The sequence below is a fragment of the Rhinichthys klamathensis genome, unplaced genomic scaffold, assembly GCF_029890125.1.
Source record: "Rhinichthys klamathensis goyatoka isolate OS25496 unplaced genomic scaffold, OSU_Roscu_1.1 h1tg000465l_1, whole genome shotgun sequence".
Classification (NCBI taxonomy): Eukaryota; Metazoa; Chordata; class Actinopteri; order Cypriniformes; family Leuciscidae; genus Rhinichthys; species Rhinichthys klamathensis.
In genome coordinates this window covers 285944-309426 of record NW_026606954.1, presented here as the reverse complement: position 1 = coordinate 309426, position 23483 = coordinate 285944, and the positions used below count along the sequence as shown (strand labels likewise).

Sequence of the window (23483 nt, the reverse complement as noted above, 5' to 3'; positions counted from 1 at the left end):
CCCTTAGCAGCCTATGGAGGAGTGATCCAGCTCTCAGATTTAATCAAAATATCTTAATTTGTGTTCCGAAGATGAAGGAAGGTCTTACGGGGTTGGAACAACATGAGGAAGAGTAATTACTGACAGAATTTTCATTTTTGGGTGAACTAACCCTTTAAGTACATACATATATTTGTAGTATACTTATCATACAATTAAGTTAGTCAAATATAATTCGCCATATTCTTTTTCACTAATGACTATACTGAACAAAAATGTTAAACATGAATCGAAAATTAAGAAAACAGATAATTTTCATCCATCCTTTAATTTATTTTGCACTTGCTGTATGTGAATGAGCAAAAAGCATGATTCAGATGGTTTTATTTTCTGGAGTGGATATGTGAAATAGGTTGTATTCTGCTAAGATCATTCCATAGTTAACTTCTAGTTATTCACTATCTTAATATGAATAAAAACATGATTCATATGCGTTATTTCCCAATGGAGTGCAATAGGTTGTATTTTTGTGCTATAAGATCATTCCAAAGTTGGAATAAATAAAGAAAGTGTACTTTTGAAAAAGTAAAATGATGAGGTAGAAGAAGAAATAAACAAAAAAGACAGTGTTTATTATTGGTATACAATATCAGGTGCATGCATCACTGTTTGATTGTCTGTGCTCTTCCAACTCTTCTGATGTCATTAACCAGAAGAACAACAGCAGCCACAGCAGCCACGCCCATCAAAGCAGTGACAACCAATCGGATCACAGCTTCAGTGGTGTCAAAACAAAGGTCGCAGTCTGAGGAAAGACAATAAACCGCGCACTGAAATTGTTGCATTATAAAATCTTTCACAAAAATCCACAAAATTGGGTCCAGGGTAGGCCTACCTGTACGTATCTGACAGAGTCCACTGTCCAGATGTGTGGTCTGGTTGCTGACGGGATTGTTGATCACACAGCTGTAAGTGTTGTTATCCTGATATTCCACCTCCAGAGGAAGAGAAAGACTGATGCTGAGATCAGACACACTGATGCTGGACAATACACTCGTTCCTTTGTACCAGGAGAGAGTCACATGACTCACATTCAACACTGAACACAGGACGATCCTTGATGATCTTTCAGCCGATAAAGGACACTGTGAAGGGTCACTGAAGATGGCAGGAACGGGTAGATGAGCTAGAAAACACAAAAAATAAAAAAGGTAAACAAATGTAACATTATGTAACTAGTATTTATCAACATTACTTGGTTCCCTTCAGCAGGTATCTTAAGGATTCAAAACAAGGAGAAAAAGACTGGTATACAAAAATAATCTCAGTTTATTATCACCAATGGCATAATTAAAATGTTGACAGTTGGCAAATAATATTTGTCCAGAGGCACAGGACCAGCAGCAAAGCCTCACTATCACACGAAACAGTGCAACAGGCACCTCAATCTCAATTAGCACAACAACCCCAATAGGAAAACTCTATACACAGCAAACTTAAAACTGAATAGTACATGTGAAAACAGTACACCACCTCTACGGTAGACGCTAGCTTTTGGTAAGTAAGTGCTGCACAATGTTATAACACTATTTGCCGGACAAAAAAAAGAAACAAACAAACCAAAATAAACAAAAATGTACAATAAAACTTGGAGGTACAATATGGTTCTTAATTCCAATATGGGAAAAGCGACAATTACACCCTGAGGCACTCAGTTTCTGCAACAAATCACAAACACACTATAAGCACACATAGTAGGAAACAAACTACACAAATTTCTTTCTATTTGTATAGTCATTCTCTTGGTCACAAAATATTGTTTCACACTTTACAACACATAACACACAGAATAAATATACAACCTCCGTTTTTACTCACTGCAATAATTCACCACATTTAACCAGAGAAGACAAACAAATAGCACGGTACCTCCCACATTAATGAATTAAATAATTTAATAGCTACCTTGCACTAATGATCCCCGCTTGACTAGGCTTCCCGTTTGAGACCAAGGAGGCTGAGAACGAGGGAAATAGCTCTGTTAAAGTGCGTCCTCGGTCACCAAGCCTCCTACATTACACGCCACAGTCAATCAACGGATGCTTACCGTTCCTGTTTACAGCTATAAACCGCAATACGTCGCCAGTATGAATGAAAAGCTCTCGTTGCTCCAGCTCACAGCTGAGGACAAGGAGAGAGATGTAAACGTGTGACTTAATTACATCAGTTCAAAGCAAACTTGGCAAATTGAATGCCGCCGATCATAGGCGCTTACCGTCCCTGCTTTCAATTGAGAAAAACCGGTAATTCCCCGGCGATGCGCCGACCAGGACAACTGAAACACTCTTGCCCAACTCATAACCAGCTGTGCTGGACACGGAGGACAAAAACTCAAATTCCACTATGAGCAGCTCGCACTTGACGCACGCTGACCGGGCCAACCAAACAAACACTCAATCCACCCTGTTCGCTGCTTTTCTCCACTTCCTAATTCCAATCACGCCCTATAACACCTGCATGGAAAACTACGCAAAGTCGGTCAGCCTGCAACAAACTCCCTCTGTAGGAAGGGAGTAGGTATAGATAGCCCACTTAATCTGGTTACACAAAAATAGAAAGATTTAGGCCTATATTATTTAATTGAAACACGAAAGAAAGCTCACCATAAACAGTGACACTGAATCGCGTGATTGACTTCTTATTCCTGATAATGATGCTCAGCTGATAAACTCCACTGTGTTCATTACTGACGTTTGAGATGGTGAGATCTCCAGTCTGTCTATCGAGCTGCAGTCTATCTCCAAAGTTCTGGTCATCATATTTAGTAACGTGTCCCGCTGCTATTCTTGTTATTCGAGTTTTGCTCGATCCAAACCTCCACTCGATCTCATCATCGCTCTGTATTTCAGTGCGATTAGTGCGGAGAGTGAAAGAATCTCCCTCCATCACTGACACGTTTATCTCATCAGTCTCAACACCAAACACTCCTGAAGAACAAGATTAGATTACATAAATATGTAAAAAATCTAAATAATTTCAATGCTCCAAAAAATAACTTTGTACATGAGTAATTTATTTAGAACTCGCCATCCAGAAGAAAACAACATGAACAGAACAAAACAGCATGAATCATTTTCTTCAACCGTTTGAGGTGTATCCATCCAATGGCTTTACGCCAGAAAAAAAAACTCAGCTTGATTTCATGACACACGACACGGTCGCGTCTTTAAACGTGTTCCGTTATCATAAACACAATATCTGTAGCCTACAAGATAACTTGCGGGTTGGAAAAAACTTTTCAGCCAATCAGAAGACTCCTTCAGTCTGCTCGCCTCCGTGTGGTGTGCGTGCCGCGTGGTTTTGTGCATGAACGCGCTTCTCACTGATAAGACCAAAGAAGCTCGAATACTGATGTTGTGGCTCAGTTTCGCATCCTGGTTTTTATTCCTTAGCTTTTAATAACACCGCAAAACAGAATCCCGTGTTTGTCAACTGTTTCCATAGATAATCTATTTCAATGACTAATTTTTAGCGTAGACTTTAATTACTGTTACATTTGACAACGTACACAGCTCTCATTCTCGTCAGAGTTGCTGCTGAGTTATTTTTCTTAGAATGCTGCAGCACTGGTTTGGTTTGATCTACTGCTGTTTAGGTAATATGTCATGAGATATAGAGAACTGAGCTGTTCAATGATGCACGAAGGGGAAGAATCGGATGTCAGTGTTGATGAATGTCTTTGCCGATCAACCAGCACACACACATGCAATAGCTAAAGGAGCAAGAGTCAAGACGTTTGTCCACTCAACAGAAACACATTCATTTGGGTAATTCTGACACTAGACTAACCTGAAATAAACTGAGCTGCTACTCTAAAAGCATGCCGTGGGAACAAATTTTTTCTTGCATGAGAAAAAATAAATAAATAAATAATTTAACAGTAGCCTACTGTTTTGATTAGATATTTAAAGATAACGTAGCCTACTCATTAAATGCAAGTACTCGGTTCTGTCTGATCTAAATGTAGACTGCAGATGGTCTCAGTTCTTGTGGTTTCAGCATCTTCTCTTCTCTGCGGTACAGACCGTGTCTATGAACAGCAGCATTAACAAAACCTGTCGTTCATTTACAAACCTCACAAAATACACCGAATAGTAGCCTACAATGAAGATCTGACTTGATTCAAGTTTACACATTAATTCTTTGTTTGTGTTATTTATTTTCACTTCTCATTTCATACATTTTTGAGTCTCCAATAGTAGACCACATCCTGTTTGACAGTATCTCAGCAGACCCTTAATGTTTTATCATGCATTGAGTGATATTTTTAAGTCCGGACTTTGTATTTATTCCCTACTGTTTAATCCATCACTTTGTCATGACGTTCTGCATTCTTTCTTGTTGAATGAAAATATATTGATATTTGATACATTTTTGGGGGTGGTAGGGGAGGGGGGATAACAGTGTTGTGCAGTATTGTCATAATTTATTATGTCTTGTCATTTAAAAACATGAAAATACATTTAGGAATTCGGACAGCGTTTTTTGCCTTCAGATTTCAGACTCAGATTGTGTCTTGTCTTGCAGCTCATGGATCCCCCTATTGACTAAACAACATGTCTTTTTTGAAAAAGAAGAAGAAGCTGATACCATGTTGCTTAATATTTCAGTAGAAATTGTGGGCCCTACTCACTTTTATTTTATTTTAAAAAATGAAGGTCTTCAGCTTCTTGCTAAAATGTAATATTATATAAATAGGCTACTCGAATTTTGAATTCAATAAATATAATTTTGTCATAATTGACAAACGTAGGGAAGGTAAGTTTAATTTAGGCTATATATCACATTTTTTACACAATGGTAATTCAAAGTGCTTTACATAAAAAATAAATCATAAAATAATCACAACAGTGCTAAGAAATAAGAATGACAATAAAAGAAAGAAAAACAGACACTGATGAAAATGTATTTATATCAAAACAGTTATACAAATAATTAAAAGAGGATACATGTATAAGATACAGTGTACTCAGTCAGACATAACACAGCTCATTCAGTAAATGCACAGCTAAACAGAAGTGTTCTGAGTCTGGATTTGAATACTGTTGATGTCTTCTGGAAGCTGGTTCCAGCTGCGGCCGCATAGCTTACTCTCATAGCAGACTCTCCATGCTTAGAGTGAACCCTTGGTATTTCTATCTAATGTGATCCTAATGATCTGAGCGATCTGTTGGGTTTATATTCAATGAGCATATTTGCAATGTATTGAGGTCCTAGGCCATTGAGTGAATTATAAACAAGTAATAATACTTTAAAATCAGTCATAAATGCAACAGGAAGTCAGTGTAAAGACCTGAGGACTGGTGTGATATATTCATATTTTCTGGTTCAACGTTCTATGAGCTGCAACTGTCTTATGTTTCTTTTTTTTTTCTTTTCTTTTTTTTTTGGGAAGGCCAGTGAGGAGTCCATTACAGTAATCCACCCTGCTGGTGATGAAAGCAGGCACAAGTTTCTCTAAGTCTTGACTGAAAACAAAGCATCTAATTCTTGCAATATTTTTCAGGTGATAGTATGCTGATTTAGTTATTGCTTTGACATGACTACTGAAACTAAGGTCTGACTCTAGAGTCACACCGAGATTCCTGACTTGATTTTTAGTTGTTTGACCCCTAGAGTGAAGGTATGTGTTCACCTTGAGAACTTCATCATCAGAAAAAAAGTAAGGCTTTTACCACTTAGAAGATCTGGGAGTGGGGAGAGTGTCAATGGCGCAGGTTGATGATTTAAAATGCTGTACAGTTTCTTCCAAGATTTTACCATTATTTGCCTCGAAATCAGACATATAAATTGTGGTCATGTCTGTCAGTCAGTAGCAATAAGAGTGCAGGTGTTTTTTAAGTTGCTGTTTATAAATATTTGAAAAGAAAGTCTGTATAGCTGTGCCTAGTTCCACATTGAAAGCATAACGGCTGTCTTTATAGATAGACTATAGTTCTGTCTTCCTTTTCTGAACTTTCTTTTCATACTTTGATCTGCTGTTTTGTTTCTTCAAGGTGCTTTAGGTCTCCCAGTCTTCTGACTTTCACAGCAGCAAAGTCATCAGTAACATTCTTAAAGGGATAGTTCACCAAAAGTTCTGTCATCATTTACTCAACCTCATGTCGTTCCAAACCCGTAAGACTTCCGTTCATCATTTGAAATACAAATGAAGATGTTTAATAAAATCTGAGAGATTTCTGTCTCTCCACTGACAGTCTAACCAACTATTACTTTGACACTTCAAAAAGTTCATAAAGAGATCATTAAACTAAACCATATGAACCGAGCGGTTTAGTCCAAATTTTCTAAAGAGAAAAGAAAAGACAAACTCGCCAACAATTCCAAGCAAAATTAGCCAGGAAGAAGTACAAAACTGCATCAAAGGAAGGTGAGAGCTCTAACCTGGCCATACTGGAAGCCATTCAACGTTTGGAAAATAACTTTAATCGTCAACTGGTGCAACTTCGAGAGCAAGCCAAACAGAGTATCAGCATGATCGCTAGCCTAACTAAAGCCAAGAAATGTAAGAGGAAAATCAACGAGCTAGAAAAGTCCAACGAACGCCTGTGTAAAGAAAATAAAGAGCTATTGTTAATAAAGAGTAAGCAGCATGGGGACTAGGAGAGATAGCCTGCTGCCTACAAGAGTCAATGGTGTCTGAAATGTCTATCAGAAATAAAGGATGAGAACATACGAGCAGATGACATACAACTCTTTAATAGGATCGCCCTCGACATGGAAGAGTCACAGGCACAGCTTGATGAAGCAATCGACATTGTACAATGTGCGAAAAGTTAGCCGAAAAGAACACAACAGGAATAGACAAGTAGGCTCTCTTTACACCTGCTATTAAGATGAGTTTTGGTTGATCGGATCACAAATGCTAAATAGAGGTGTAAACAGGGTCTAAAACGCTCACTTTCGACCACTTCCAGAGGTTTTTGAAAACGCATTCGACCAGATTGCTTTTGTAGTGTAAACGCTCATGTGGTCGAATGCATTCGAACAGCCACAAAAGACCGTCTACTCTCCGCCAACCTAATGAGTGAACATTATGGGAAGTGCTCTAAACTTTGTCGGCTGAAGAACCAAGTTTGGTTTGAAGATGAAAAACATACAAAGCACAATGTTCTCGCATCATTCCTGATTTCTAACACTCACAACCTTCGGCATTCATTCAGTGTTACGCAGAACGTTTGAGCTTCGACCAGAACCAATGAGGTTCATTCTCGTGTTACGCAGCACATTTGACCTTTCGCTGGAACCAATGAGGTTCATTCTCGTGTTAATACGCAGAACGTTTGAGCTTCTGCAGGAAATAATGAGGTTTCAATCTGTTCATCATATAAAGAAATCGTGTCTTCAGAAAATTTGGACTAAACCGCTTAATTCATAAGGATTAGTTTTACATTCTCTTTATTAACCTTTTTTAAGTGTCAAAGTGGTAGTTGTGTAGACTGTCAATGAAGGAACAGAAAGCTCTTAGATTTAATTAAATATCTTCATATCTTCAACAAAAGTGTTACGGTTTGGAACGACATGAGGTTGAGTCAGGGCTGGACTTACTTCATATTGAGACATAATAAATGTCATTTATTTATAAAGTAAAAAAACAATATTATTTCTCCTCATTGTAATTGTTTAACATTCTTGTTTATATCTGGTTCATCGGTGTCTGATACTGATGTTTGTTTTCTCCACTCCTGTTCTGGATTTGATGTCATAAACGAGGACAACAATGGCAGCCGCCGCAGCCACGCCCATCAGAGCAGTGACGACCAATCGGATCACAGCTTCAGTGGTGTCAAAACAAAGGTTGCAGCCTGAGGAAAGACAATAAATAAGTAAACAGCCAAATAAATAACACTACCGAAAAAACTCTAGCATCACTCCAGACCTACCTGAACTCAACCAATTGAGATCACTGATGTGTTTGGTCTGGTTGCTGACGGGATTGTTGATCACACAGCTGTAAGTGTTGTTATCCTGATATTCCACTTCCAGAGGTAGAGAGAGACTGATGCTGAGAGCAGACACACTGATGCTGGACAATACACTCATTCCTTTGTACCAGGAGAGAGTCACATGACTTACATTCAACACCGAACACAGCAATGAACATTTCGATGAAGGATATTGTGTACAGTAACTAGAGATGTCAGGAATGGGCAGAGGAGCTGGAAAACACAAGAAATAAATGACAGTAAGTTAAGAGGGATGCTTTGTTAGAGATTGAACGTGTACTGAGTCCGATTTTATTATTATGTCAGTCAGTGAGTGAACAAAGAGCATTGCTGATACCGTCATCATGTTCACTCTATATCCAAACATTTATAATAGATTCAAATTTAACATAGAATTACATAAAGACACAAATGGCATAAAAAGCTGTTTATTTTAAAGATGAATATAATGTTGGATTCTGAAATATCATTATGGGTAATGAGTCCCAGGAACTAACATGAATACGAAAAGACAGGAAAATGCACTCTACAAAATAAGTAGAAAACTACTCACGATAAACGGTAACATTGTAAAGCGCGGCTGGATCCTTAGGTCCGATGCTTTGTTTATAAACTCCACTGTGTTCATGGCCGATGTTTGTGATGGTGAGAGATCCGGTGTGATTATCCAACCGGAGTCTGTCTATGAATCTCGAGTCATAATAATCTGTAGAGAAGATACCGTTCAGTTCCTTGATTCTAGCAATGCGAATGGTTCCAAACCTCCACTCTATCTGGTCATATCTCTGTATGTCAGTGATAGATTCTAGAGTGACAGAATCCCCCACAGTCACTGGCACTGTCCTCACCACATCCGACTCAGCAACAAGCACACCTGAAGAACAATATTAAATCATGTAAATATACAGAAATATGGCAACACTTTACAATAACGTCCTATTTGTTAACATTACAATGCATTATGTGTCATGAATTAACAACAAACAATATTTACAGCATATTTTCATCTATCTATCTATAGATTCATAAATGCTAATTATCTTTCTTTTTCAGGTAATGACACCATATTACCTTGACTAATGTTAACTAATTTAAATACCAAAAATGGAAATCCACTGACTTAAAAAATAATAATAATTCAATGCCATGAGAACAAGAGGTAGGCCTATATATTCACATTATCCCATTAACATTAGCTGCCAGGAAATGAACAATCAATAAATAACCAAATAGAAATAATAAATAGAAAAATGACATAAAATCCAGTGTTTTGAAAAAAATATTTTGTTTGTTCTAATAGATTTTTAAAATGTGAAAAATGTGGTTTGCAAACTTTGCATTGAGACCACTTGTTTTTTTTTTATGTATAGGCTATGGTATTTTCCTAATAAAACAAAATAACTGTTGTTCTTTACATTCCAAATTGTCATTCTGAGTATAAAAAAAACACCATAAAATACACACATTTCTATCATACACTTTAGTTTTCTACAAATAAAGGTTTCTAAATCTTTCTAAAATAATCTTGAGTAAAATACAATGAAAAAAACAAAACAGATACAAAATATTTTCTTTTTCTAGCGCACAAAATTCAAATCCACGGACTTAAACATCATGTGTGTGGTTTCAGTGACGTCATAGGCTGTACTTACCAACCAGATGAAAAAAGCACAAACAGAAGAAAATAAACGCGTGGATCATTTTCTCCAAGCGTTTGAGATAAATCGCTAGAGTCTGCAGCCGATTTCGACAGAATGTGTTTTTAAATACTATCTGTAGAAAGAATACCTCGACATACTGTCTGTAGATAATTTGAGGTTTAGAAACTCCTTCCCTCTGCGCGCCTCCGTGATATGCGCGAGAACGCGCTCAGTTTTGTGCACGGGAACGCGCTCAGTTTAGCAGCTCAGCTCTACTGGTCTGTGCTCGGGTGTTTATAATAATGTTTCCTTCAACCAGTCTGTGTTCCTTAAGATATTCAGTAGAATGATGCTCCGGACTGATCTTTACTGCAGTCGTTACTTTTTTAGACTATAAACTTCGTTCTGATCTCTTTGTCAATTCAATTCAATTCACATTTATTTAACACTTTACAGTTACACATTACATATTGTTTCAAAGCAGCATTAGGGTTAGGGTGTCTAAATTATAATTTAGAGTCATCTGTTATCGTTGACTGTGTCAGTGTATTTCAGAAATGTACATATAAATTGAGCCCTGAACATTATCAGGAAGGAGAGTTTAGGAGTAACATGTGAAAACCCTCTCCCTCCTTTAGTGGACTTAGATATTCTAGGTATACCAAATGGATTGTAAGGCGATAGAAGATCGGTTAAAGGAATAGTTCACCTAAAAATGAAAATATTGTTATAATTTACTCTCCCTCGAGTTGTTTTAAAACTGTATGAATTTCTTTCTTCTGCTGAACACAAAAGAAGATATTTTGAAGAATGTTGGTTACCAGAAAGTTGATGGACCCCATTGACTTCCTTAGTATTTTTTCCTACTATGGAAGTCAATGGGGTCCAATTGGTGTTATATTATTATATTTTCTTGACCTAAGAACTCAGCTGCATTTTAGACTAATTGTAGCTTGTTTATCGAGGATGCAGGATAACCAGCTAATGCGTTACAGTAATAGAGGTCATGAATGCATGAACTATGTGTTTGAGACCCTTACTGACACACAGCTCTCACTCATAGGTGCTGCATGTCATTTTTATGTTGCAGCACTTGTTTGGTTCAGTCTACTTTCAATAATTGTGAGTTAAAAAGGAAAATAATGTCTTTACTTGTTTACCCATCAGTCAACCGCACACATGCAATAGTAAACAGGAGCAAGACGTTTGTCCACTCCACAGAAACCACATTCATTTGGGTCAGTCTTCCTCTAAACTAATCTGAAATACACTCGACCGCAGCAGGTTTCACTTTAACTCAGAAACTGAGCTGAGAGTGTCTAAAGTATTCAGTGGAAACGTGTTTTAACTTGCAAGAAAAAAAACACGTTTATCTGACTGTTTTTATTCCACAGAAAAGTTTTCACAGGAAAATAATCCCTTCACACACTAACGCTCAGACATCCAGGGAAAATTAACACCTTTTATTGGTGATTGTTTCTGTAATTGTCCTTTTTTTATTGTCCTTTTTTTTGGTTCTTAATTTTGATTCTTGTTTCACACTTTTGTTTCACTTTTAACAATAGGCTAACAGATCAGACTCGTGTTTAGAGTTGTTTTAAGATAACAATTCTGTAGCCATTGAATGCAAATAATCTTAAATGGAAATCCGTTTTCTGATCAGATCAGTTCTGAGATGGTCTCAATTCTTGTGGTTATTTCTGCATCTTCTGTTCTCTGCGGTTACAGGCCGTGTCTATAGGGAACAACAGCATTAACAAAACCTCTCGTTCATTTACAATCCTCACGAAATACACTGAATAGAGTACAATGAAGAGCTGACTTGATTCAAGTTTACACATTAATTCTTCTTACACATGTTATTTTCACTTCTCATTTCATATATTTTTTTGTGACTTTGAGTTTCCAGTAGACCACATCCTGTGACAGTATCTGTCTCGACAGACACAAACTGACCCTTAATGTTCTTATATTGTGTTGTCTGGGGAACAACAGCATTAAAAACCCCTCTTCATCATTTCCAAATCTCACAAAAGACACTGAATAGAGTACAATGAAGAACTGACTTGATTCAAGTACACATTAATTCTGTTTATGTTTTTATTTCACTTCTCATTTTAAGACGACTATATATTTTTGTTAATTTCAGTTCCAGTTGACTAATGACATAAGCTATTGGAATTGTTTTTCCAACTTGTTTAATATGTCTTATGTTTCAATAATCATCATCATGATCCTCATAATCTCTTATTATTAAATCTTCTGCAGGCAAAAAACAAAGTTTCAACAGACCACATCCTGAAGACAGTTTCTGTCTCAGCACACACACTTTCACTAAGTTTTTGTGTATTTAAACCACATTTTTCTGTGCACAATTGAATGTGCATTTAGAGAGATTTTAAAGTTCAGAGAGTTTATTCATCACATTTTTCATTTAGTTTGATGTAGATATGTGATTACAAGGAAACTGAGCATGACTTGTGATATCAAGCCATCATTTCGAATCATATGAATCATAGTATTTGGTCTATATATTGCACATCTTCGCCTCCTAGTGTCCTGAGATGAAAGTGGTAACAGACTGAAGTTGACCTCACGATGAACTGTTTATTTCAACATTTGTTTATTTAAACATTTTAACTGTTTTCTTTCAAAATGACTAAATGGTTGTATTGGGCTTTTTTTTCACAATGTACATTTTGACCAAAACATGATCAGACTTAATTTTGTTGTATGGCGATTAAATGCTCATGGGTAAAATGTGCTAAGGTTATGCTCATGGGAAATATGTGCTAATAATAGGTTATGCTCATGGGTAAAATGTGCTAATAATAGGTTATGCAGATCCAGACAAGTGTTTTAAACTGATTTCTACATAAAGAAGTTGTACTGACTTGTACTGATTAACAGCAGCACTTGTCTTGATTCTGTTCCAGTTATCAGGCTATGATACTGACAAGATTTATCAGAAGATTATAAATATCATGTCTCTCTCTCTGTGTGAAAATGTTCAACCTTTCGAACACCTCTAGGTTCACTTTGGGATACTAGTATGACGTAACACATCCGCTACCTTCGCAGAAATCACGTGACTTAGTCTGTTTGATTAGAGCCCATCATCATCATCATCATCATCAGTAGGCTATCCTGGATCACTGCTGTCATTCAGTTTGGATGCGGTAAGAAGTGACATCAATATGAGGAACCTGTCTCTCGTTGTGGGGCTTGTATTACTTGTCCACGGTGAGTCACGTTCATATTAATTCGATACTTTCGGTTTTCAAAAGGCGCATGCTGTTAACTTAAGATTTTTTTCTGTGCATTTCTGAACCAGCGTTTCTTACCATTCTTAACAATTATTACCTTTATTTAAATAGACGTTGTGATAAATAACACTGTGAATAATGACAGGATGTCAGCACCATTAAAAGTGTCATTTAAGTGATGTGTGTTTGATAGTGAAAACTAGAGGGTGCTGACGGCCTGCAATATTCATTACTATTTTAAGTGAAAACCGACAAAACAATCCGTGTTTCTGCTTATAGTGGAATAGAACAGGAAAAATCAGAATCATTCGCAGGTTTTGTGAGGTAATGTTGTCAGTCATGGCGCGAGAGAACAGAAGACACACAGCACATTAATTACTAATCTTTAGTAGCCGATGTTGGTGAACTGTATAGCCTATCAATATAAATAACATTATTTAACGTTTTTTTTCTTCTTAATTTAAGAATGATCCGTCATAATGTTTATTGCTTTACAACTTTCAGTGGAACTAGGTCAAAACCGGAAATAGAAAACACGTGATCACAATCAAACTCGTAAAATTATAGAGAATTTTTATTGCTGTTACAACCTGCTCTTGTAACAGGTGTGGGGTTGGTTTATTGTTGTGGTGATAAGTTTATATTTCTTCAGAATTGTTATGCCACCCGACCACGCCTTGTTTCATTTGAAAGATTTTTAGTCAAGGATTTTTTATAATTATTGTATAATTGCAAGAACATACAAAACCATTGAGAATTATCGTAGAAATGACACAGAGAGACCGTTTTAAGGGCTTTTGAGTTGCTGGATGTGAGGACAGTGTCCAGGTAACAAGTTCCTTACAAAAAAACAAAAGTAGGGCTTGTCCTGAAATTTACATTTGTGTAAGTAAAGAAAATCCTAGAAATACTAGCAAATTACTAGAAAATAAATGTTTATTAAAGTACTTTATCAAAGTTGAAATGAGCATCTCATTCTGAAATTGCTGTCTAATTCTCCTGTTCCAACCAGAAGAGTCAGATAAAAAAACAAATATTCCCAATCATATCAAAATGATGAGCTACTGGCAAATAAACTGGGATTGAAACTAGTCTTTAAGAAGAGTTATGGCCCCATAAGGAATGGGATATACCCAGAGAAAACAGTATAAGGAAGAATATCACAAAATGAAACAGGATGTGTTAAGTAGCTACTGTTTTAACCTTAAAAAATTAGTATTTAAGGAAATAAAATCTAGAAAGTTTATAACACAAGATTAATATTTATTTATATATAGTCATATTTATTTTATAATTAGGATAAGCTAATATATATATATATATATATATATATATGTGTGTTGTTTTTTTCTTTTCTTCAATTCATGAGTAAAATAAAGCCTGTGGTAAACATAACTTGACGATACTTTTACGTTTTCCTACGGATTCTAAAATAAACATAATCACATTTTCGGTATGGGTGTGTGTAACTTGCGTTGTAGAACAAAACGTCAAAGTATCAAGTTTTGTTTACCACAGGCTTTATTTTACTCATAAATTATAAAACCCCATATGTAAATTAAACTACGACAGGGTCGAGCAGCCATCTCTAGAATGTTGTGTTTGAACTTCCATTTTTTGGCTTTGTATATTTCATTTGGCATTTTAAAAGGAGCAGTTCATTCATAAATCTGTAAGATCTTACCTTCATGCTGTGGAAATACAAACCGGAAGACAGAACACACGAGCGTAGCGCTGGAAAGGAGCGGAGCTATACGGTCTAGAGGAAATATTAGGAAAGGTCCACGAGCCGGGACTCAAACTCAGTTCGCCCGAAGCACAACGGCACGGGCACTACATGTCAGCGCACTTGCCCTCGAGGCTATCGGCGCCGACAGGAACTTACTTTTGACAGTTTACAAGTCATGACAGGTTTAATTAAAAACCACAAAAATGCATCAGATCTGTAATTCACAGCATTTGCTGCACTTTAAAATAGTGTCAGGGAATCTAATCGCCTGAATCTTTCTTTTTCAACCTGTATATTGTTTAGTAAATGGAATTAGCATCTGTCACAGTTAAATACATGTGTTTTAGAAGTGTATCTGGAAATCTTGACAGTTTTACAAGCGTAATCTCTGTTTAGAAACTGTTTCTGTTTGTTCCTCAGGAGTGTTTGGTGTTGATGAAGTGAAGTCCGTGTCAGTGATGGTGGGAGATTCTCTCACTCTAAACTCTGATTTCACTGAAACAAAGGGAGACGAGCTGCAGTGGAGGATTGAAGGTGAAAGCAATATCCTAGCACAGATTGATAGAGAAGTCAATAAAATCTCAGTACCTGGGAATAATGAAGAGAGATTCAGAGACAGACTGAAGCTGGATCATCAGACCGGATCTCTGACCATCACAAACATCAGAAACACAGACTCTGGAGAATATGAACTAAAGATCAAGGACAGCGTGAATGAGAACAAATACAGATTCACTGTCACTGTCCGCGGTGAGTAACTCAGTGTGATCATTATGTGGATTACCTGTCTGTGAGGATGAGTTGAAATAATCACATTGATACACGATAATCGAAACAGTTATGAATAACTGTTTGTTTATTTATTTAAGTTCCCTAAGTTCATAAACACTTATGATGATTGCGTAGCCTTAAACGATTACAAAATAACCTGCAAAATGTTACATTTTGTAATATTTATTTAATGTGAGGATTGCTTCTGACAGTGTTTCAAAGCACCATATGCGAGTAAAAAATACAGTTGAATCGATATTACTTGACAGTTGCCCGGTAACTTTTTTTTTAATGAATTTTGACAATGCATGATTTTGAGAATGTGATATTTAGAGCAATCATCAAATCGCAATGGTTGTGATGTAATATTAACAGTTTTAATTTGCAGCTACTCTGCAGTGTGAGTCACAATATTTTATATATAAATAACACATTTTTCTTAAATAGGCTATATACATGCAAGTGTGTGTATTTATACAAAATAATTATACACAGTACACACACTATTATCTAAACACAAGGTTTTATTTTGGATGCGATTAATTGCGGTTTACAACCGTAAATGTTAGGATTGTGATGATTGTGGTTCTGTCAAAAAATTAAAATAATACTGATAATAATTATTATTTTTATTAATAATCATAATAATAACTACTACTAATAATACTTTTTTCAATTTATCACATGCCTGATTCATATTCAAATAAGATTAAAGAGATTTTTTATGTTGAATATAATTGATTCAGCAAACATTATTTTCAGAAATTCAAAACTGTACAGCTGTACAGTATGTTCTTATTTATTCTTGTAGCCTCTTGGCCAGGTCATGTTTGTAAATGAGAAGTGGTTCTCAAACAGTTTACCTGGATAAATAAAGGTAAAAAAAAAAAAAAAGATAAAAAGCCCAAATTTAACTTTTACACAATAAAAGGCAATAGAGAAGTGAGGCGAGGATCTAAAAGCAAGCGGGTACTTTATATATAAACAAAATACAGAACAAGTGAGCACTAGGAGAACACTGGAGAACAGCTACAATACACAAACCCTCTACATTCAGACTATATTTTTAAATAATTTTACACCACTGGTAAAATGCACACTATTTTGAGAATGTATTATGTTAGAGTTTTTACTGATCACTAAAAGGAAGTTCAATCATTTAATTTATTTCCTGTAATGTTAATTAAATATTTCATTAGCATCATTGTAATTGCAACTGAAAGGTTTCGTCAAAAGTATATTTGTTCTCCGCTTTGCATTTGTTCTTTTATATTTTGTGTTATTTAAACCATGACGAAATAAATCCTGTTATCACAAATTAAGTTCTATGTCATGTTGCGTTACCATTTTTTCGGGTGATTTTTTTTTTTTTTTTTTTGCTCTCTTTTTTTCCAGACACCGTGATTTGAATTTGTTTTTATTAAAAGAGTATGTATAGAGAAGAAGCAGGTGTTGAAGATTCAGTGTCAATCTTTAAAGTGACACAAAACCCGATGATCTTGTTCACCAGCATGATTTGAGCTGTTCCAATGAGCATCTGGAGTTTCAAAGGAAGAAAAAAACATCTCAGGGTTTACCAAACTGAAGGGGTTAATTCCCTCATTTCCTTCCAAACCCGTAAGACCTTTGTTCATTTTCGGGAACACAAATGAAGATATTTTTGATGAAATCTGAGAGACTACTGTCCCCTCATAGATTGTAATGGCATTGCAACTTTCAAGGCCCAGAAAGGTAGTAAAGACCCGGTACACTGAGTGACTACAGTGGTTCAACTGTAATGTAATGAAGTGACGAGAATACTTTTTGTGCGCAAAAACGAAACAAAATTAACGACTTTATTCAACTATCTCTTCTTTACCACGTTATACTCTAACGCTCTTGCAGCACTTCCAGGTTCTACGTCAAAACACCGGCTCACTATTGGCCAGGTCTTGGGTCAGCATCACACACGTGTCGTGGACTCGTGGTGCTCACATGACCAGCCTCGGCCAATAGTTAGCGTAGAACCCGGAAGCACTGCACTGTGATTATTATTGTCAACAGGAGAATGATGTGAAAGACGAGAGATATTGAAATAATGAATAGTTGTTGAATAAACATAGGTCTTATGGGTTTGGAATGACATGAGGGTGAGTAATTAATGACAGAATTAAACATTTTTGGTGAACTGACCCTTGAAGGTCATGAACACCTAGAGGTTTGGGAGGTCACTGCAGGGGGTTTGGGAGTCGATGGAACCCAATATATGAAATCATTATAATTTTAAATTAAAATAAATAATCTTAAAACAAGAACAAATTAAATATTTTGTTTGTTTACCTGCACGCCATGTGAACATTAACCGACAACAGAGAACCATTTACATGCAAACGGGTTGTTATTTTATTTAAATATTAACTTCCCAGGGGGACTCCAAGAAAATACTTTCGGTCAAAGAGCTTCAGCTGACAAAAAAGTTTGGGAATCTCTTGTATGTACAAAGTATCACATGATCAGTGTCACTTATTAGGCTACATTTGATTACTTACAAAATAGTTCACAATCTGTATTATTTCTTGTTAGATTGTTAAATCATAATGTTTTCTTTGTTTAAATCTTTCAAAATCTTTCCGCTTATTTTCACATTTAACTTAGATTTTGAGTCACAAATATTCAGGGTCCCAGGCATTTTTGCCCCACATGTACATTTAAAAATGTATTGCATGAAAGTGACTTGCAGCATAAGATTAAACCATTTCCGTGTGTTCTCCAGATGTGTTTTTTGTTGGTACAGATGGAGTGAAGTCAGTTTCAGTGACTGAGGGAGATACTGTCACTCTACACACTGGTGTTACTCCAACACCGAGAGATGATCAGATACTGTGGAAGTCTGGAGATCAAGACTTAACCCTTTAACAGTCGCCCCCACTAGTTGAGCTCAAACCCAAACCTGACATACACAGACTAAACCAGTCACAGTTCATGAACCCTCTGGACTACATGCTTAATTCTGGTCTCTTTAGAAAGATGACAGTTGTGAGTTTGATGTTCAGGTATCATAATTAATTATATTACTAGGAAAAAATGGTTAGAGAAGATTATATATTTTGAAAACGCAATTATTATCTAATTTGCATAAAAGGTATTTAGGAATAAACATAATAAGTTGTGCCAGAACAATTTGGAAAGTAATAAAGTCAAAGTCTGAATAAGTTATAATTGAAATCTGAAATTGAAGGCACTAAAAATTAGGTTCCTGTAATATTTTTTCTTAGTGAAAGCACATTTAAGTATTTAAAAAAAAAAAAACATTTGGAGAACCCGAAAAGAACGATTAGCAATTCATTCTGTAGAAGGTGAACCACAACATAACACTATTTATAATTGAGCACAATTGGTAAAGCTGCAGTTTCTGAACATTAAATCAGTTATGCTTTGTCTGAACAGTTAAGCTGTCTAAAAGCACAATAGTTCATCATAAGTTATGAACATGACTAGATGTCTGCCGTTTATTTCTGCTCTTCTGTTCTCGGTTAAATTTCAAAATATGATGCAAATATTCAAATCTGTGATTCCAAACTGGTATTTTGTCATCCACTCTTCAGGCATGAAGCATAGCGCTAGTACAGCACATTTCTCACTATCAATGTGTAGCTTTCTCAGCAACTTTTCAAATTACTACTTACACATGAATGCAAACTCACATTAATACCGGCTCCATTTTGATATGTAACACACAGTTTTCAACATCCAATCAATTCGAATTTATAAAATAAAAAGTTTTTTAGTTTTTTTTATCACAATAAATATCCTGTTTCACTTGGTAACACATTACATTATAGAAGTAACATAGGTTTTGAAATCCATTTCAAGTTGATTTTGACACTTTAAAGTGTTGTGTGTTAAGGTGACGTGTTAATGTGTTTGAGTCAGAAATAAATAATTGTTCGGTTGATTCCCAGAAAAGTTTAACACCGTGATTGTGTGGACCTGTCAAACATTGATCTCTTTGAGCATCCAGAGCCGACTGACAGCAACACTGGCTAAAACAATGAAGTGAGTTTGGTGAAAAACCAGGGGGTTAGACAGAGGCAGACAGGCTTCAGCAAACCTATTTGAATATTTAGTGATTATCATTATTTTTGCAATTCCATTTTAATGCTGGTGACGCATACATTACACACTGCACCATCACTAGGAATACAAATATTTAAATTGGCTACCTAACTACAAACTTGAAAACACACAAGGCTGACTGTAACAAAAAAAGAAAAGAAAAAAAGAAAATAGAATAGAATACTCTCTGTAATGATCTATGTGTTGGCAACATTTTTCATCAATCAGAACCTTACTGTAGTTACTCTGCTTGACTGTGTGCAGTGAATATTAGGAAGTGCTTATTTGGACGTCACAACTGCCATGGGACTGTAAGAATGTTTTGAGTCACTGACCAAACAGCCCTGCAAAAAGAACCCAGAGGGCAGTGTTATTATGTATTTAGGACTCTAGCAAGCATGATAATTTAGTGTTTGACTACTGAAATACCTATTAGAGTGCATACTTTATTGTAAAAATTAACAATAACCATAATTCTCTCTGAAAATGTTACATAAATGAAGCAAAATAATAGACATTTCTCTCAAAATTAACACTTTGTGGACTAAAGCGTTTATGCTCCGGATTATTGCCGCTAAAACTACGTCTATTTTTTATGACTTAATTTGTCTGTTATCTTTACAAGTAAAAAAAAAAAAAAAAACCTCCCCTGTTTAATGTTTCGTGTATTTTTAAGATATGTGGATACGAATTAAAGTTATGCGGTCATTGTGACATTTCAGTCATAAATATTGAAGATTGAGACGTCAAACTTTTTAATGACATATTGCTTGTCAACGTTAATTACGGTTTTAATGGTAAAAGCATGCAGTAAATGAAAACAAATAAACCTCCGAACCAGTGATGGTCTCGAGCAAGTTAATGGATTAAACGGCCACGTTGACGCGAAATGGAGTAACATTCACCGCAATGATCAAACTGGAGACCTCGCCATCACAAACATCCGAAGAGATCAGTCTGGAAATTATGAAGTGAAGATCAACACAAGCAGTATGCTCTTACACAGGAAATTGCGTATTAATATTAGCGGTGAGTATAAATGTTGAGTAGCCTAGCTATAGCCTATTAATTCAATAAATGTTAGAAAGATTTTGTTACTCTCGTGATTCTGTAAACACGTACATTTACACTAAATACACACTCTAAAAGTGCAGGGTTGTTTTAACCCAAATTTGGGTCAAAAATGGACATATTTGACCAGAATTTAGGTTGAAGCAACCCAGCATTTTTTTGAGCGCACCTTTTTTAGAATTATATTTATCGAATTTGAATTATAGCACACAGATAACAAGGAACCAACAAAAAGAAAAAAGTGGTGGAAAAAAACCCACTAAAAAAGATATAGCCTACATAGCTCAGATTGGTGTATACTACAGGAATACTTAAAATAAATAAAATAATACATTCCAAAAAGATGAGGAGGAGGACAAAATTATAATATTCAATGTCCAGGATTATACAATTACAATATTCCATAATATAATAGAATGAAGATAATAGTCATGTTGTCATGACCTTATAAAACTGGCCTGTTTTTGATGTAGCTAAATCTACTAAAAAATAATCGTATGCCAAACTTTAAGTGATTACACAGATATGTTCTTAACATGAGATCAAATATCGTCTTATGTTTCATCATCGATATCAGTTGCTAATTTTTCACTTAGTTTTAACTCTCTGTATATCATCAGAAGACATTGAACAGATAGAGATATTTTCCCCAATGTAGCCTAAATAAAAAAAATAACTTCTCAATAGAAGATATTTCACATTTCCTAACAAGTGTCATATGATTAGTAATATGTCTCAATTGGAGGAAACAAAACATTTTAATGTTATAATAAGGACAAGGCATTTTAGTTAATAATATGTTGGGGTTGATTTCAATGGGTTTCTCTGGTGCCAATCATTTAAATGTTTACACTTTTAATATAGGCCTATAAATGTCTCTTCTCCAGTAAGAAAAATATCATATTATTTCAGTGTTTCCCAAACTTGTGAGGGTTGAGTTGATGAAAAATAATAAAAGATCAAATTAAAATAAGTAAACAATTTGAAATAAAAACTGATTTGAAGCGTGGTTTTTATTACACTATTGAGAACAATGAATTGTTAGCCTATTTTTATCTCTTGCTTGAAGCTAATAAAAGTACTCTTAGAGTGCAGACCTTTTTGCATTTTCATACTGATAGGTTCTAGCACCTAATTCAAAATAGCAGAAAAATACTAAAAAGGTGAAATATTTTATTTGTTTGACTGCATGTCATATGACCACCAACCAACATCATAGATCAGTGAACATGCAAATGTATTACTGAATCATTAACTTTGTGATTCACTCTTCTATTTGCATGTGGCTTTTCTGAGAATGTCTGACATTGTTTTTAAGAGAATTGTTCTTCCCGGGGTGAGAAGCGCCCCTTAGAGGATGAATAGGCCTACTACATTACCGATCATGTTGTGATCATGTCACGCATAGCCAGCGATCGCGTACTTGGTTGCCTGTAAAGTGGATGCATTTGAGAGTAGCCTATGTTTACATGACAACGATGCAAAAAAAAGTGTTTCCTTTGTATTTTTTTTTTTTTTTTTTCATTTATAGACGACAACATTGTCAAAGCAATCCCTGCTTACATGAACCCGGGAAAACGACTAAAAGTGCTGTAGCCTATTATTCATGCCAGGCCAACTTGGGCAATGTGACTTTGTAAATAAACACTACACGCCAACAGACTGGACATATAAAACGAATGCATATGACGTTTTTGTAGTTTGCATTGAGATGATAGTATTGTTTTAAAAGTGTTTTACACTTTTAAACCCAGTTTCAAATGTTTGCGTTTTCAGGGCCCTAAAACACCACCGTTGTTGTATAAATGAATGGCCAAAACAAATAAAAAGTTTTCCATATTTAGTTGAGATCTGTGTCAGGTACTGTAAACAGCCCCTGAAATACTGCTGCTGCTACATGAAATGAAAAAGTAATCCCACCGGTCACAATGACCGCATCTTTTTTCTTATTTCTGGAAGCTCTAAAAATGTTTTTATTGACTTTGGGCACGAAATTCAACTTTTAAATGAAAAAAATAGATTGTCTTGATTAAAATCAATTAATGTCATGTGACTAGAGTGAAAGGTCACACGACCAGATCAGTTCACTTCCTGCTTGCACATCTAAAAGAAGATGTCTTCCTCAGACTACTACAAAAACTAGTATACAACTTAATTTACAGATATAACTATCATATTTTATACATGTATTCTTTAAAGGGTCTACTATATTTTTAGAATTATACTCCTGTATATTTTGCTCGTAAGACTTGTAAATTTGTTAACGGTCACAATTGTGACCGGTAGTATAAACTGTACAGTGCTTCAATTGAAGACACAGGTATTTGCTGGTATTGGCAGGTATTGGCAATCCTACACTGAATATGCCACAACTGTGAGGGGGATGGATGATCTTGGCAAAGGAGAAGTGCTCACTAACACAGAATTAGACAGATTTGTGAACAATATTTGAGAGAAATATGCCTTTTGTGTACATAGAAAAGGTCTTAGATCTTTAAGTGCAGCTCATGAAAAAAGGGGGCAAAAACAAAAGTGTTGCGTTTATAATTTTGTTCAGTGTAGTTATAAGTATCCCAGAAACGTTCAATGTGTTGGACCTTCTTGACGTACGTGACAATAGGTCTAATTGAAGAATTTGAATGAATTCTGACTATGTTGTTTCCCACCGGTCACTAATAGTGACCGAGTATAAAACCTAAAATTTCACTAACTTAACCAACATAAAATCCAAAAAGGCATAATGTTTGAGTGTTAGGGAGGTCTAAGGAGTAAAATGCATGTACTCAAGTTGCAAGAAAAAAATTGGGATTAAACGGCTGATAATTAACCTAACACCATTTTCAACTGAAAACACAAACCTTTTCTAAAGCATTTTGGCTGTTCGTTTACACGACAACTGTGTTTTGGGGGCCTGAAAAAATTCAAG

General features: G+C 35.6%; 2 protein-coding genes and 1 long non-coding RNA gene across 3 annotated transcripts; all 3 read right to left on the bottom strand.

The window, feature by feature from the left end:
• Positions 1–641: 641 nt before the first annotated feature.
• Positions 642–6974, bottom strand: LOC130071889 (CD48 antigen-like). The gene is made up of 4 exons (XM_056236801.1): positions 6941–6974; positions 2643–2966; positions 875–1165; positions 642–784 (listed from the first exon to the last, which is right to left on the bottom strand). Exons 1-4 carry the CDS (start codon positions 6972–6974, stop codon positions 642–644), a joined length of 792 nt encoding a protein of 263 aa, XP_056092776.1.
• A 712-nt stretch (positions 6975–7686) lies between these two features.
• Positions 7687–9814, bottom strand: LOC130071877 (CD48 antigen-like). The gene is made up of 4 exons (XM_056236795.1): positions 9638–9814; positions 8539–8859; positions 7923–8198; positions 7687–7844 (listed from the first exon to the last, which is right to left on the bottom strand). Exons 1-4 carry the CDS (start codon positions 9684–9686, stop codon positions 7687–7689), a joined length of 804 nt encoding a protein of 267 aa, XP_056092770.1. The 5' UTR covers positions 9687–9814.
• An 8280-nt stretch (positions 9815–18094) lies between these two features.
• Positions 18095–20511, bottom strand: LOC130071884 (uncharacterized). Its single transcript, XR_008804052.1, has 2 exons — positions 20359–20511; positions 18095–18280 (listed from the first exon to the last, which is right to left on the bottom strand). It is a non-coding gene; the product is annotated as an uncharacterized LOC130071884 (long non-coding RNA).
• Between the last annotated feature and the right edge of the window lie 2972 nt (positions 20512–23483).

Bases quoted from the DNA above. Each gene is read 5' to 3' on its own strand.
- LOC130071877 (XM_056236795.1), bottom strand. From the start codon at position 9,686: ATGATCCACGCGTTTATTTTCTTCTGTTTGTGCTTTTTTCATCTGGTT. The intron at 8,860-9,637 runs GTAAGTACAGCC...ATTGTTCTTCAG, and splicing joins GTGCTTTTTTCATCTGGTTG to GTGTGCTTGTTGCTGAGTCG. The intron at 8,199-8,538 runs GTGAGTAGTTTT...TGTGTTTTCCAG, and splicing joins TTACAATGTTACCGTTTATC to CTCCTCTGCCCATTCCTGAC.
- LOC130071889 (XM_056236801.1), bottom strand. From the start codon at position 6,974: ATGCGTTTTCAAAAACCTCTGGAAGTGGTCGAAA. The intron at 2,967-6,940 runs GTGAGCGTTTTA...CTTGTTCTTCAG, and splicing joins ACCTCTGGAAGTGGTCGAAA to GAGTGTTTGGTGTTGAGACT. The intron at 785-874 runs GTAGGCCTACCC...GTCTTTCCTCAG, and splicing joins ACTCTGTCAGATACGTACAG to ACTGCGACCTTTGTTTTGAC.